General features: G+C 43.1%; 1 protein-coding gene across 1 annotated transcript in view; it reads left to right on the top strand.

Annotated features, from left to right (window-relative positions):
• The window catches only part of LOC144476820 (uncharacterized), a 274173-nt gene extending 257762 nt beyond the window's left edge, over positions 1-16411 (top strand). The window contains exons 6-8 of the mRNA XM_078194074.1: positions 7964-8145; positions 12662-12902; positions 13437-16411. Of these exons, the coding sequence (XP_078050200.1) occupies positions 7964-8145; positions 12662-12902; positions 13437-13684 (671 nt within the window). The 3' untranslated portion in view covers positions 13685-16411. The remainder of the gene's footprint in view (positions 1-7963; positions 8146-12661; positions 12903-13436) is intronic.
• Positions 16412-16733: the final 322 nt, after the last annotated feature.

Here is a 16733-nt window from a genome sequence, read left to right as displayed (position 1 = left end):
TTGTTTGAGAGCGTATTGCTCTCTAGTGTTCGTCTATTCATCAGGCGTACGGACGGCGATCATAAATAGGCAGACGATTATTTGCATTTCATGTACGTTTTAATTGAAGAACCGTGGTAATTACGCGGCGGCGTTAATCTGTACAGGAGGGACACGACCGGCTTTCCATTAGTCGTCCGCCGTCTGTAACGGCCGAGAGGAGTGTATCGTTGTATGAAGAGAATAATGCCGGTCGCGATAGAGAGAGGGAGAGAGAGGGAGAGAGTGAGAGTCCGGTTATTACGGTCCTTTGTTAAAAATGCCCGTGCCACCGGTATGGTAATTTGCTACCGCTACACGAGGATCCACTCCCCCTTTTTGTAGTAGCGGCTGACACCTTTATTCGCGATCGTACGTGCGCCGCTAGTCACTTAAGCACGACCTTGCCGGTACTAAGCGATCAAAACTTTCGAAAAACTAGTAGCGCATTAAGTGCTGTTTTAGCTCGGTAGAACGCGGATCATCGTGCAAAGAACGGCGAGGCAATTAGTGGGGTCCCGAGAGGCTGCGATGAATAGTCGGAGATCTCTGCGACGCAGTTTCAATTGGACTGTGTTGGAAATGGTTGCCTCAAATTTTATAGCAGGGATAGTGTACAGATATTTAGTTCAAAGTACTTAGAAGGGTATTGAAATTTTTTTTAGTAGTCTTGTATGCCTGGGTATGTCTGGGCAAGTCTAAGTAAGTGTGAATATGTCTGGGTATGTCTCAGTAAGTCTCAGTCAAGTCTGAGTATGGATGAGTAAGTTCAAGTAAGTCTGAGTCAAGTCTGAGTATGGATGAGTAAGTTCAAGTAAGTCTGAGTCAAGACTGAGTAAGCTCAAGTAAATTCAAGTCAAATCTGAGTAAGTTCAAGTAACTGTAAGTCAAGTTTGAGATATCTGAATCAAGTCTGGGTATGTCTCAGCAAGTTCAAGTAACTATAAGTCAAGTTTGGGATAGCTGAGTAAGTCTGGATCAAGTCTGAGTACATCTGAATATGTCTCAGTGAGTTCAAGTGAGCCTGATTCCAGCCTGAGTAGGTTCAAATAATTAAAATTCAAGTTTAGGATGTCTGAGTAAGTCTGAATCAAGTCTGGGTCAAGTCTGAGTATGACTCAGTAAGTTTAATCCTCCGATGACCGACAAATTTTTCAACGATCAAAGCCCGACAAAGTCCCCAGGGACCTTCTCTATTAATATGGCATGAGATACATATAATAGTTTTTATTGTTAACCGTAATAGTTCTACTAGACATCCCATTTATAAAAGTCATGAAAGCTGCGCCTGTTCGGACGAACCGTATTAAAATGCCGCATCGTTCAAAACGTCATAGGTCCCCAGGGACCTTGTTGGTCATCGGAGGGTTAAATAAGTTTGAGTCAAGTTTGAGTATCGCTGAATAAGTTCAAGAAGTCAAGTCTGACTATGTCTGAGTAGGTTCAAGTAACTATAAGTCAAGTTTGGGGTGTCTGAGTAAATCTGATTCAAGTTTAAGTCAAGTCTGAGTATATCTGGGTAAGTCTAAATAATTCCAAGCAATTCTGAGTAAATCTGTTTAAATCTAACTAGCTATAAATAACTCTGAGTAAGTCTGAGTCAAATCTGAATAAGTCCAAGCATCTCTTTAATCTGGGACAAAATTAAATTAAGTCTGAGTTCGTCTGACTTAGAATACATTAAAATCGATGATTTATAGCCACTCTTTTCTCATCTATACAATTTTTTTTTAATTTCTCAACGACAATTGTTATAAAAATAAAATGTTATAGTACACAGATCTTAGATAATTCTTAATGAATTATGAAGCCTAATGAATTGAATTTACCCGTACGGTATACATCCTCGATTTCGCAATATTTTCGTGCACGTTCGACGTTTAAATTCAAGGAAATCACGGCGCGGCAAATAAAATGTCCTACCGATCGTACACCGTCTAAACGGCGTCCGCGAACGCGACGATAACTGGTTTTCATACGCAATTGCTTCTCAATTCGAGCCTCATCTCCCGACAAGCTGATGCATCTTTAATTATTTACGATTCTGTGTTTTCGTGACGCGCGGACTCTCGCGCGCAGATTGTATCGTCGCCCGAACGGCCGTTGCGCGCCTCGCTCGATGAATATTGAAGGAATCATTAGGGGATCGCGCGAAGGGAAGCATTCCACGTCTTTGACTCAGCCCGTCGCCGTATCGTTGGCTTTTTTCTGTTTTTTTTTTTCATCGTGCGAACGACGACGGGCCGCAATCGTAATCGTTTTTACACGCGCCTCGTGCGCTATTGTTTCGCGGATAAAACGAAGAGATCGATCGATTGTTCCCGCGCGGGATATCGCCTGGCAGAGGAGCTGTAATCATCCGCTGGATAATTGACCGATCAGTAGAGGGAATGCTAATCGCCGAAACCGACATACTAATGAGACACGAGTAAATAGAATGTCCTCTGTGGACAGTCAGAAAGGAGCACATTGTTGCGCGAGCGTGCTGATGATCATTTTTATCGCGGATAAATCTTGTCGATAAATATTCCGAATAAATATTGCCAGCAATTATTGCCTCTAAATATTGAGAATAAATATTGCCGGTGAATATTGAGACTAAATAATGAAAATAAATATTGCCAGTAAATATTGCGAATAAATATTGCAAATAAATATTGCCAGTAAATATTGAGAATAAATATTGCAAATAAATATTAAGACTAAATATTGCCAATAAATATTATTATACTATAAAGTATAGCCAATAAATATTACCAGTAAATATAGCCAATAAATTAAAATCAATCAAAATCCGCAATATAAATTTACTATAAAATTATTTCTAATAATCTATTGTTTATTCTGATGATAATTCTACGGATGAGTCGACGAATATTTTGGAAGAACGTCCCCAGCCTTATCGCGGAATTCCTGCTGCGATAAACGACTGCCAAGTACGTCTAACGGAGACAATTAAGTAATTATATATCCTGTTTCCCATAACAGAGCATTAAATCTGCGAATAGACAGGTGGTTTCTTACCACGACGATTATCCATTTTACGCCGCAGTCCAGAAATTCCATCGAATGACACGATAATAAAGTTTCGAAACAACGGCAACAGGTTCCAGGAGCGGGAACAGCTCGTTTGCACGCGATAGTATAATAATAGACACGGGCTTTATCGTAAAAGGTTCTCGAGAAAAATGGTTGTATTATTTTTTAATCGGTGATTTATTTATTTGTCAATGTCAATAGGAAGAACATTTGTTATGTAAGAGAAGCAAGTGAAATTTTTAGAGAATCATTAGGGTTGGAATATTAAGTTAGTAGAGACTGAGTAGACTGGGAATACTAAATTAGTAGTGAATTAGTAGACTGGGAGTACTAAAGACTAGAATTACTAGAAGACCAGAATACTATTAAATATTTGGAGTGCTAAAGGCTACTAAAAATTAGGAGTACCATAGACTATAGAGACTACTAAATACTGAGAGTACTGAAGATTACTAAATACTGAGAGTACTGAAGACTACTAAAAACTGAGAGTATTAAAAGCTTGTAAAGACTATTAGAACCTGTGATTACTAAAGACTACTAAGACTAAGAGCACTATGGACTACTAAGGACTATTAGAGACTGGGAGTACTAAAGACTACTAAAGACTAGGAGTACTATAGAGTCCCAATACCCACAAAAATCTATCTAAAACAAGCCATAGTGCCAATTGGCTTCCCCTAAAACACACATTGACGCCGAGCATACAATAATCGCGGTCTCAGCACAGCGGCGCCCAGTTTGCCATTAGCGACAAATCCGTGCTTGAGACATCAAAACTCTGCGACGAGACAATCCGAAGTTTTAGCCGCGGTTGAAGGGGAGAAACGCGGGCCCATTATACGTCTTTCGTTGGTAGGCTTCGTCGGTATCGTGGTCCCTGATCGTATAAATTTCCATACGCGTCCCCACGGTCCAACCGATCCTCATGGCACAATACGTCTATTAAGTCGGCGAAATGATCGCTCCTACGAGGGGGGTGGGGGGGGGGGGGGGGCACGAGGGAGAGGGAATACCGGTACGTCGATAGGATCGGCCTGCGGTTCTCCGGCCGATCTGGATTTGACGTCGAACCGGCGGCAAGTCGGCGGCCGCTTACGGGGGCCTCCCTTTCGATATTTATGCGTGCGCTACCCTTTTTCGCGATTGTATGCTAATGCGCCGCGGAACTCGTCTAGCCAATAACATGAAATTTAGTCCCTACTATAGCCGAACGGTTTCCCGGACAAGACGGAGGGAAAGGGACGAGGCGAGAAAGGCTTCGGTGATTTGTTTTTACGAGTCGCTTGGTAAATCCTGCGGCAGCCTCCTGTTAGGGAAGCTTGGTAATGGCCCTGGAACCTGAAGCGGTGCACGTGATCGGAAAAATAAGTTGGAATTGATAGAGCACTGGTGCTGGGTGCGCTGATGGTTCCTTTAGCTGGATAGACCTGGTAGCCATGATGGATCAGAGCAACAGTAATAAGTAATATAATATATAATAATATAATATACATAATAATACATAATAGGTCACTTTAGTTATCGCGTAACAGATACCGGGTCAATATTGACCCAAAACTCTCTCTTCCCCATTAAATAAAATCCTGTACCACGAGGTGTAGGCCTAAGGCACCTATAGATCTAAAATAACCCAGCACCTGTCCTTAGCACTGCTTACCCAAGTCAACTATTAATTATAATTAATCACCAAATATTCTACGCATTTCATTTATTATCACAACAACAGTTAACCTTCTTTTTATTTAAAAATAAAAATAAAAAGGCATCTCTAAAAGCACAGTAGTTACTCCCTACCTGTCCATCCCCCCTATACTAACCCTTTTGTGCCTGGTCAGCCGTAAGTCAAGAGAACCTCAGCTTCTCGGATCGATGGTCGAATAAAAGGTCCACGGTTTTACGGTGGACGCGGACGAAATTCTTCTCGGATGATTCCGATAATTCTGGACGATGATTAACTGCCGCGTCGGGCAGCGTCTTCCTGAAGGACCTTCGACTTCGTTCCGCTCCCATAGAAGAAAAAACACGGGCCGCCGTGGACCTCTCCACGCAAGATTTACGGCATCCGAATTTCTGCGTTGCTCCACCGGCCACCAGCCCCACCGCACCCCCGTCCGCGCCCGTGGGGACCGTGTGCGCGTTTATCGTTTCGGCGCTGGGTGGGCGAGCTCGGATTCCAGCCGAACGACGTTTTCGTCCTTTGACGCCGGACTCTCGTCAAAGGGCGTCCTTCTTCTGCCCTTTCTAAAGACTTTCTGGTAAAAATAAGAATCCCTGTCGAAGGACGCATGGGTGTAGGATGTCTCAGAAGATGGAGGATGCATCAGGTTGCAATGATGCAGTCGGTGGGGGACTTTGGATTGGGTTTGCAGTTGAGTTATTTGGGTTTGGAGTTGAGTCATTTGGGTCTGGACTATCTTTGAAACTGAGTGGAGACATAGTTTATACAAAGAGAAGAGTTAATCAAATTGGCGAGATTTATAACATATTTTTATTTCATAGAAATCGGAGCAGTGTATCCTAGGTTAGGTCTAAGATAGGTTTGGGGTAGGTTTGGGTTAGGTCTCAGTTATTTCTTCAAAATATCCACTGGCTATGTTGATAGACTACTTGGACCAAACTAAAACCTCAGTTATGCTCATTATATCGTCAATTTTATGAATTTTTAAAATCAAAGATTGAACTAGCTTAATTTTTTATTAGTTCTAGGTTGGTACTGAATTAGCAAAACATTTCTATATTAGAAAGATCACAGGTTATATAGAAATCCTCTCCAAATTTAAATAAAACCTCTAATTTACCTTAGATTTATGTAAAGTCTCTGATAGGTCTTTTTTAGGCCACTGTTAGACCTAACTTAGGCCTGAGTTGGCTCTGTGTTAGATCCTAGTTAATCGTAAGTTAGGTCTATGTTAGACCTAAATTAAGTTTTGTCAGATCTAAGCTAGATCTAAATTAAGTCCATTTAAATCTAAGTTAAATCCAAATTAAGTCTATGTTAGGTATATGTTAGATCTAAGTTAGGTCCAAATTAGGTCTATGTTAGATTCACGTTAGGTCCATGTTAAATCTAACTTACGTCTCTCCCAGATCCAAATTAAAAAATCCAAATTCAAAAACAAATGAACCTCTCTAAACGCAACAAAAATGTTCAAGAAAACCATAGCCAACAGATCTCGAAACACCGTACAACCATACAGGAGCGCCAAGATGATTGCTCGACGCTCGTTCGACCGGCTCATTCCCTCGCGATAGCGAAAAATAAATTCTCGCAATGAGAGAGATCCCCGCGACCGGACCCCTCTCCGCCCAGATACCACCGCGCCGCCCCGCTGCTTTCCTCGATCCCCTTTCTTTTTCGCTGTTTTACGGTCTAATCGAGAACTCGATTTATTTATCCGCCGGTACGAGATTCCACGGGGCGCGCGCTAGCCGGTATGAATTAAGGGCGACATTAACGGCCGACTTTCTGCCGTATCTTTTGATCCCGTGTCGGCTCGGTATACGCGCGAGCGAGCACACGCGAAGCCGCGACGTCTTTCTCCGGCTATAAACTATCGCGCGTGGCAATCATTATACGCAGAAGGGGCCACCGGTTGTCGATGACAAATTTCAACGACGCGCCTCTGGACGCAGCGGCGATATATCTGTCGATGTGAAAACTCGCGGAAGATGCTCCTCGGATAAAATTGCCCTTTAACCCTTTCGGTACCAGCGCCGAATATATCCGTCAATCATGCGATGACATTCATGGACAAGTGTCGAACATATCCGGCATAAATATAACCTTATAATAAATTTCTATTTTATTAAAAAATAAATAGCAAATAATTTCAATGTAAGGGTCTTCTGGCACCCTTCTTCCAACGTTCCAAACAATATTCTATTCGACGCGTTCGGCCACCATATCCGGCGATGCCCCTCAACTCGTTCGCTCGTCCAGAAACGGATTTATCGCCTCGCTCGCCACGGTATTAACATTAATAATCGTTCGAGCCCGTTCACGACCATACATCTCCGGACGCGTAAATATTATGACCGCGCGCGCGTATTCGACCGCTTGGTAGTTTCGGGCGTCCGGCGTAGCGAACGACCGGAAGGGAGAGAGAGAGAAAAGAAAACGCGGGGCCTTTAACAAACCGAAGTTATTAGAGGCCGGTAATGCTAGCCTAATATGAAAGTTACGAGCTCGTGTAGCCGGGCGAAAGTGGGCCCATAAGTTACAATCAACCGGATACTACCCACGGGGGCCCGAAAGTGCTCCGGTTAAATTACTCGGAGTGGCCCTCCCGGCAGTACAGTCTCCCCTCCCTCGCTGCATGAGGTCCCCTAATCCTTCTTGCACGCGATGCGCAACACTTGTCCCGCGGATCATATTCGTTCGCGACAATTTAGGGTAGTTACTGACGCGTGGAGATGCGAATAATTGCGGAAAAATGATTATTGATTTGAAAATAGTCGAGATACAATGATGCTATGAGCTACGTCACGTTATCTGTGATGCTGTGAGCCACGTCATGTCATCTATGGGGCTGTACGACACGCCATATATGACGTGATGCCACCCCCATAGACTTCTCCGCAGAAATACGGACTTTTGACCTTAGATATGGTCTTTTCACCTTAGATATGGACTTTTAGCCTTATTTACGGACTTTTGACCTTATCTACGGACTTTTGACGTTAGGTATGGACTTACTTTTGACCTTATGTATGGTCTTTTAGCTCCATTTATGGATTTTTGACCTTATCTATGGACTTTTCACCTTATCTAAGGACTTTTAGCCTTGTCTACGGACTTTCGACCTTATCTAAGAACCTGTAGCCTTAACTACCATCTTCTAACTCTGTCCACGACCCTTCAACCTTATCCACGGCCCTAAAAAAGTATCCGTTTTCTTTCCAGAGCCCCATTACCTTATACTCGAGTACGTGATGTACGGAAAACTGTTGGCCTACCTGCGAGACCACCGCACTAGACAGGACTTCTACAACTTCAGCGAAGACTCTGCTGCGCTGACATCAAGGGACCTCACCGTTTTTGGGTACTGCGTCGCCAGGGGCATGGAGTATCTGGCATCGAAGAAGGTGAGATTGCCTTCTACTGTTCTCTTTTGCTACGGTTCGCCGCGGCAGACACTGCGAACTCGCCTCCGGAAATCGAATTAGGCTTAATAAAGGGTCGGCTCTATCGCGGCTTATTAGATTCCACTGGGCCTCGCCCTTTTCGCACTTTCACCTGTGTCCTCGTGTTTTTGTGATAGTCAATTTAACCCTTTGCACTGGAATGGTGACTCTCAGGCACCACTAATATTGTTCTTTCACCCTTTAAAATAATTTTTATAGCAACAATGTTTTATTTTAGAAAAATTGTTAAATATGGCACAGTTAGTATGAATAACGAGAATTAATTTGGTATATATAAAATACACTTCGCCGCTCAAAATAAAAATATTATAAGACAGAAAAATTATTTTAGATTTAGAGCTAAAATGACTTCGAGTGCAAAGGGTTAATTCTGACTTGTCATTTCTGTGATTTTTGTCTGCTTTGTTCTTTTATAATGCAGTTTTTGATATCGTTGATGGAGAGAAAAATATCTTAAATATTTTCTGTATGATTTGCTGATTTAAAAGAGGGATATTTTTTTAATAAAGCATGCAATTTTTACGAATGCTCGGCCTTGATGGCCACGTGACAGATCGAAGGCCTCGACTCGAAAAAGTCGGTTCGACGAAACGAAAATTCCGCGACGTGTGTTTGCCGCTCAAATATTATCCCAGCGTCATAAATGACGCGGTGTTATTCCGCGGAGCGACTGGGAAACGGTGCCAGGCGGGCGAAAATGTGGCTCGCGACCGTTTCGGGAACGGCTCGCCTCGGCCACCCTAACCGTGCTCGCTTAAAAGGCAATAAACCGGCATTAGCGGTAGCCCGCAAAGACGTTTGTATCAATTAAACTCCCGGGCCTTTGTCCATGTTTGCTGGAAAGTAACGACCCGTGGCTGCCGGGAACCGCCTTTTCGGCACGTCGCCTTTCAAAACAAGCTTTACGACCGCCTAACTCGCACCGAGCGACGAATTTATTAGTCGCGAACCGAGCGTTTATTATTAACTAATGGATTCGATCGCTTTCGAAAGTTACGGCTCGGTTCTGTTCAGGTTTTCGCGACTCGAAACGCGGTGGCCAGAAAATTAAGCTAGATTTGGAGTTAAAGAAGTGGGAGTAGCCCACGTGATGCCTCGTAGAGTGGGAATACGTCACGTGATGCGCTGCGGCTGTGCTCGCAGGAGTGGGAGTATGCCACGCAATGCGCTGAGGCTCTGCACAGCGGAGTGGGAGCACGCCACGTGATGCGCTGTGTCCTACGCGCAGCGGAGTGGGAGTAGATCACATGAACGGCTCGTCACGTGGTCCATCCCCACTCCTTCGACACTAAATCGAGCCTATTCTCGTCCTCACCGTGTCCTAGAACCGCAGCGATGTCGTCTCGCGCGAAAAGTTATGTCCGCATTTGCGATCAGAACGGTCCACTCGTTAACGTTTTACTATTTATAAAACGACTCGGGGATCCTTCGAAAAGCGACACGATCTTTCGGGATCGCCTAAACATTCTGAAGCATTTGTAGGCAAATTTTTCGACTCCGAACACATTCTTGCGGCTCGGGTTACGACGTCGATCCGAATTCTTCGAAACTCCGGATTCTGGTTTTGGCGATTAGCGCCGGTTCTCGTTGGCCGCAGGTGGCGGTAACAATATAGAGGAATTTTAATGATTGCGGATTAATAACCGAGAGAACGGGACAGGCTGTCGGGATATCGCGACGCGCTCGCATACCTGGCATTGTTGCTGCCTCGGTTCATTAAAAATACAGATATTCGTCCGCATCTCGCGTCGCTTAATGGAGTTTCTTTTAAAGCTGCGGCACTTAACGGCTGACGTCGGATGACACGCAACTTCGTAAATTAGAATCTAACTTGTGTCTCGGTATGGTTCTCGCTCGATTGGAATTCTGCTTATCCGTGGACGTTTCAATTATATCAGGCCATCGCTGGTCGATCAAACTCACCTGTTTTCCTTCGTCGTTACGGCTCGCGCGAAATTTCTCCGCGTCGAGCAGAGACGTCGACGATGGAGGTTACGAGCAGACCACGTGTCCTTTGTTCCCAATCGGGGTAATAATCGACACAGTATTCGCGAAGGTAACGCTCGCGGGATATAATTGGTATCCCGTCAATGACGAATATCATCAAATCAACCCGATTGTAATTACTTTCTCAAATGTCATATTATTGGAATACGTGTGCATGATCGTTTCGAGGAATCACCGCGAGAAACCTAATCGTACGACGCGGCGAGTAGTACAATGATTGCGCGTCGTTCGCAAAATTGCCGACCATACTCGTCGTTGGTGCGCCGATGCCAATTTTTTTCCAGCTGCGAGACGACCAGGTGCTTCTGTAAAAAAATTGGCTCTTATTGTCCCGGCGACTTAGTCGAGGATTATTTCTATAGTATATGCTGCAATTCATAGTTTATCACTGTGATCTTTCTTGGGATCAGTGTCAAGGTTTGCAGTTTTTAGGACAGAAATAGCTCTATTTTTGAGCTGCTCTAATTTCGCTCCAAATAATCGCACGGAGGTACTTTTGAGTTTAGTAATGTCGAGTTTACTTTTTAGCTAGTTCTTCGTCAGATCTTGCTTACTTTTTGCTTAGTTCTTTACTTCTTACATTTTAATCATTGCTAAATAAAATCTAAATTAAATCTCCACTTACATCAAGAATACTTTAATCTCAGCATCCTCTACGGATCCCCTTAATTCATCATACTCTCCTCCAGTCGCCTCCAGACGCCATGTCACTCTTGGCCAGACCAATCCCGGCAGAATAAAATGATCCAACCCGATCAGCCACAGCGGTCGATGAAAATTCCGATGCGCTGGACCGCGACACGTTTCAACTCGCGCGCCGGCAGTGGCATCGAGCCGCGATGCTAGATCGAGCGGTAGCGGGCTTCGAAGCCGATTACAAAATGGTAAATAGTTAGGGATCATCGGCGACCGGTTATGATTCGCGAAGGGAGATGCACCGTTGCCACGGAGTGGCTCCGGGGCGTCAAGCACCCGGCCGAACGAAGCCATGCGATTGGGATCGCGTCGGATCCCTGCTCCGGTATGCTCCGTGTGGACGACGAACTCTCCTTAAGACCGGGCCGTGTCCGTACGTCGATTTCAATCAAAGATTATGCATACGGGCCTTCGTAGAAATGCCCCATCGATACACATTGTGTTACGGTTAATTGAAATTGGTGGCTGCTACACGGAGAGATCCGATCGCGAATATGGAGGGCTCTCTCTCTCCCTTGTTTCGCCTCGTCATCTAGTTGGCTACTCGGTACGGTTGTCGTTACACCGGTATTGTCGTCCCATCGGCTAATCCTCGTTCTGCGGTGACCGGGTCAATCTTGACCCGGGACATTTAAATTATTATTTCGATTATTTAAACTTTGGTAGACTATACTGAAGAATTTCAAGTGTGACGATGGTATTTTAATTAGCAAAAATATTAGTTTATTATTATTGGTAATTCCACCTGTAATTTAACCCTTCCGCGCTTTTTCTCGCCGAACAGACCGTGGACGAGAACGCGTTGAAAAACGAGAGATACGCGAAGAGGCGTTTTTCGTTGCACGGCCCGCGAGAAGCATCTCGCCGCAATAAATCTCGAAGATGAAGTCATTAAAGAAACGGCAAAGAGACTTGTGCACGGCCGGCTCTCGCCTTGACAGTGAGCCGCGCGCGCCGGTTCATTAGCATCGGCCGAGTTCGGTCTGCCAAGCGATTTTCCGATCGGCCGGCGCGCCGCGAATTAACATTTTTCTCGGCGCGCCGTTTCCAGCCAGAACGGGTTCCCATCCATTAACGCGCCGCCGGAAAGTATGATGAATGATTTTCTTTCTCTACCCTTCGGCCAGCTAGGAATTCGACGGAAATTATTGAGAAATCGTTGCCGCTGTCCGACAAATTAACGCCGCCTGCGAGTCGGATAACAAGTTGGAAACGTGCAGCACGTTTCGTGGCGATAACTTTACTGATTTTTGAGGAGTCATTCTGAAGGTCTGAGAAGTGGTATATAATTAGTATTAAATAATGAGACTTAATAAAAATTGCAGAAGTTCAAGGAAAATTCAGTCTGGTAATAAATAACAGTTGCTTTTAATTCTGAGCATTAGCACCTGACGAAGACTCACCTGACAGTCTTCTCATCTGGTTTAAAGCAGAACAATTGCTGAAACCTGCAGCAGCTTCCGTCGAAACATTCCGCGCACGTAAATCAGCGCAGCAATAAATAAACATTAGTAATAAAGACACCGGCGCGGAATCCGCGGCTCGTAAACATCTTCTCGTAAATTCGCGGCGACGACGCGTCTCCGCGGCGAAGGTCGAGTTTCTCGGCTGGCCCCCGGTAGGATTCGATTTCGCGCGTCCTGTCACGCGACACCGGTGCGGTTGCGTAACAGGACGTCCACCTGCGGTCGCGTGGCACCGCGACATCAACACCCCGAGCGAAAAATTACGGTCGCTGATCTTGATTTCGCAGATCATCCATCGGGACCTAGCCGCGAGGAACGTCTTGGTGGACCACAACAAGCTCTGCAAGATCGCCGACTTCGGCATGTCGAGATTCGCCAACGAGAACGGGGAGGTGATCGAGACCAGACACGGCAGGAATGCTCTGCCGATCAGGTGGATGGCGCCGGAGTCGCTCATCTACTCCTTGTTTACCACGAAGACGGACGTGTGGAGCTTCGGGATACTTATGTGGGAGATCGTCACTCTGGGTGAGCATGATCATTCCATTTCTAAAATATTCACTATCGAGAGATTTTTAAAAATGTCTAGAAAACTTTTGCACCTCGTCTAAATAATTTATATATTTTAATAGTCTTTGAATATGCCCCAATAGATTCCTGAGATCATTTGGAGCAACTTTTTCCTTTGTGAAAATGTTCTACGACGCTCCGTTCACAAGTTATTGACGTACAAAGAAAGACGGGCCAATCGAAGCAAGGGGGCGGAGCGTCTGCTGACAACGATTGGCCTGTCTTTAATCGTTAATAGCTCGTGAACGAAGCATCGTAGAACATTTCCGCATAGGAAAAAGTTGCTCTAAATGATGTCAGGAACGCAAATATGTTTATAAAAATGTTTAAAAATCAATCTGAAAATATATTTAAAAATAATGATATATAACAACTCATTAAAGTAAGGATATATTAGAAGAAAAGAAATCTATTTTTAATATTGTAATGGCGTCGTTTTTACGGTCTAGGTTTTTGAAGGAAATTATGTTAAGGTTATGTCAATGCCCTCAGGTTCGACACCGTACCCGGACATGACGGCACGCGAAGTGATGCGTAACGTGCAGAACGGCTATCGGCTGGAGAGGCCCTCGCACTGCCGCAGCGAGTTGTTCAGGGTGATATCCCGATGCTGGCATGCCGATCCAGAACGCAGGCCGGAATTCCAGACGCTTAGGAGGGACTTGGCTCAGCTGCTCGAGGACAATCTGAACGGGCATTACGTCGACCTCGAGAGCTTCGCGTCCGAGTGCACCGACTGATCGTCACTGACAGATTCGGGGGAAAATAGATTTTCAAGACAGTAAATTAACTCTGAAAAATTCCATCTTCGTATGTGAAGACTTTGGCAAATAAATTATTTATTAGAAATCATTGAGCATTTCCTTGCAATAATTAGATTTATCTACTTAATTAAAATATACAAAATATACAAAGTAATGTATAAAATATATAAAAAATATAGAAAATGATAAAATAGGTAATCAATTTTAGAAAAGGTAGAAAAATGAGTAAATAAAAAAAAGGAACAGTATAAAAGTCTAACAAGGAAAAGAAAATTATTTATGACTCCACCTAATAGTTGTTCATGAAATATGCAACTACTATTTAAAAAATTCTTTATTTGCCAAACTTTCCATCACAAAAAACATAAATAATTACAATTAAAATTATTGTTTAAAAAAATCTACTTTTCCCCACCGATGTTTGTCGCGTTCACTCGTGATTAGACTGTCGATTAGGTACTATTCTGTGACGCAATCAGCCTCCGTCCATTGATACTGATACGTCCAAAGGTTGATACGTCCAGCAGAATTATATTCGTCGAACGCTGCCAGCCAATCAATTTTCGCGAGGCGGCTTCGCCTGTGACGATGCATTGTGTTCGAGATTCAATTGTTTCGGTGCTCGCGAACGGCTCGGTTGTCCAACGAATCTTGAAACCATTGCAGGGATAACATAAAGGAGGAACGGACGTCGTTCACTGATTTTATTTCCGAGAGCGAGCCGAACACTTGTCCGCAAAACTCCGTCCCTTAGTATTATTATGCAACTAGCGTTCCCAATTGTAATGCGCCAGTCGTCAAACGTTCGCGTCGGCGTTTTTTGTGCAACAACAGTATTTGTTTCGTTGGAGAATTAACAACATAATAGTAACAATAATAATAATTTCGTTTATTAACGAGAAGAAATTTTTGTTAGAATAAAAGAGAGTGAAAGAGAGCGAGAGAGTAATAATATAGTAATTATGGTACCAGCGGTATCATGGCCACATAATATACATAAATAAAAAATTAGAAAAAAACAAAAAAGCTCTCAGCCAAAAATCTCTCGAAGCTCAAATAAAAAATTTATTGGTTATTTTACGACAATGTTGTACTCCAATGAAAATAGCGTGCTCCCGGCGAGAAACGTCGACGCATACGAGTCGATAGCTCGTCGCACACAGTGTTGCCAGCTCTGCAGACTTTTTTTATAGGTCCAGGGACTTTAAGCCTTATCTAGAGACAATTAGTCTTATCTAGAGAGGTTTAGCCTTGTCTAAGGACCAGAGGGTCACACCAATTCGCTCCTCAACATTGAGAAATTCATTTTCGATTTTATCGAAATCTGGCAACACTGGACGCGTCGGGAGCATCGACGGTACCATCGCGTCATTTCTGTCGATACTGTATCTTAAATCGCGTCGATTCCTTTTCGCTGGACCGCGGACCTTTATATCGAGTGAAATTCTCTTTTCTTCCACGGTGATATATGCCATTAAATGCGAAGGGATTTCCCCTTCCATAGCGTCAAAATAAATTCATAAAGATCCGCAGTCCGCGTCTCATCACTGTACATATATTCTCATTCGAACGTCGCGCGTCGTGTTCATCGAAAATCAAGGAAAAAAGAACAAAATTCGAGGCACGTTCGTCATCGACGCAGTCCTCTGATCTTGCCAGATTTCTTGCTCTTGGAGTGGGGATAGGGTCACGTGACGCTGCGCTCCCACTCCGCCACGCGGCGCGAATCAACGAGCTCTGCCGCGTCTCGTGACCTACCCCTACTCCTTTTCGTATGAAATCTGGTAGACCAGCTCGACTGGCGTGCTCGTCGCTCATCATCTTATCACCGTAACTATAGCGTCCAATAATATCTGTATTATTATGTAATCGTTTCTTACGCATTGTATAAGTTTTGTAAGTTGCCGAGCGTCGTTTATATATTCTTAATCATTCTAGTCTCTCTCGATGCGTCTGGGGGCGGCGATTGGCCTACTTTTTTTACATTCGATCATAGCGATCGCGTCGCGAATTTATTATTTTTTTTGGATTGTGATATCTGCGTACTTTTATATATTAAACGCGCGAGAGCTCCACGGAGCCGGTTCAAGCCCCACCATATTTTTTTTTTCGTCGGTGTTTATTGCAATAAGTTTGTACTTTATATATGTTATAGTATATAATATTATATTATATATATTATATTTTATATTATACGTTATATAATATTGTATAGTATATTGTATATTATACATTTTATGATATTGTACAATGTATTGTATATTATACATTTTATAATATTGTATATTACATAGAATTGTTTAATATATTGTATATTATACATTTTATAATATTGTACAATATATTATATATTATACATTTTATACGATAGTATAATGTATTATATACTATATATTATTGTATAATATATATTATATTATATATTATATATATAATATATGATATGAATATAATATGCAGGTATCGATACGTCTCTTCGAGAACCCGACCTCGCTTCCGCATTGTCGAAGAGAAGAGCAGCTCGTTGTCAAGTATGTTCAGACGCTGTCATGACGTTATTCACAGCGCAAGCTTGCGAGCCGAGCCCTATATACACACACACACACGTCCCCATTTCCACAAAAAAATGCAAGAATTATTCTAAATGTAAACTCAACTATTGTAAGAAGTTTTTCTTTGTCAGTAAACGTTGTCATAAATCGAGATGTTTTACTTTTAATTTTTACAGCCACCTGTCATCGGAGATTTTTAGATAGATTTAGTTTGTCAACTGTCGTAGATTTTTATTAACAATTTTATGAGACCATAAGGAGATAGTCTTGATTTTTTAGTATAGTATGGAGATTCTGAAGAATTGTTTCCTTTTATGGAGGCTAAGTTATTTTTTAGACTTCAGGTTGTCTGTTGTCTGTGTAGAGGTTACATTTAAACCTAACTTAGACCTAACCTTGATTCAAAAATTATAAAATTGCAAGCGATGGAGGCATAAATTGAGATTTAGTTGGGTGGGTTTGGACAAGCGAAA

The sequence above is a fragment of the Augochlora pura genome, chromosome 11 (genome assembly GCF_028453695.1).
Source record: "Augochlora pura isolate Apur16 chromosome 11, APUR_v2.2.1, whole genome shotgun sequence".
Classification (NCBI taxonomy): domain Eukaryota; kingdom Metazoa; phylum Arthropoda; class Insecta; order Hymenoptera; family Halictidae; genus Augochlora; species Augochlora pura.
This window is presented reverse-complemented; position numbering and strand designations above follow the sequence as displayed.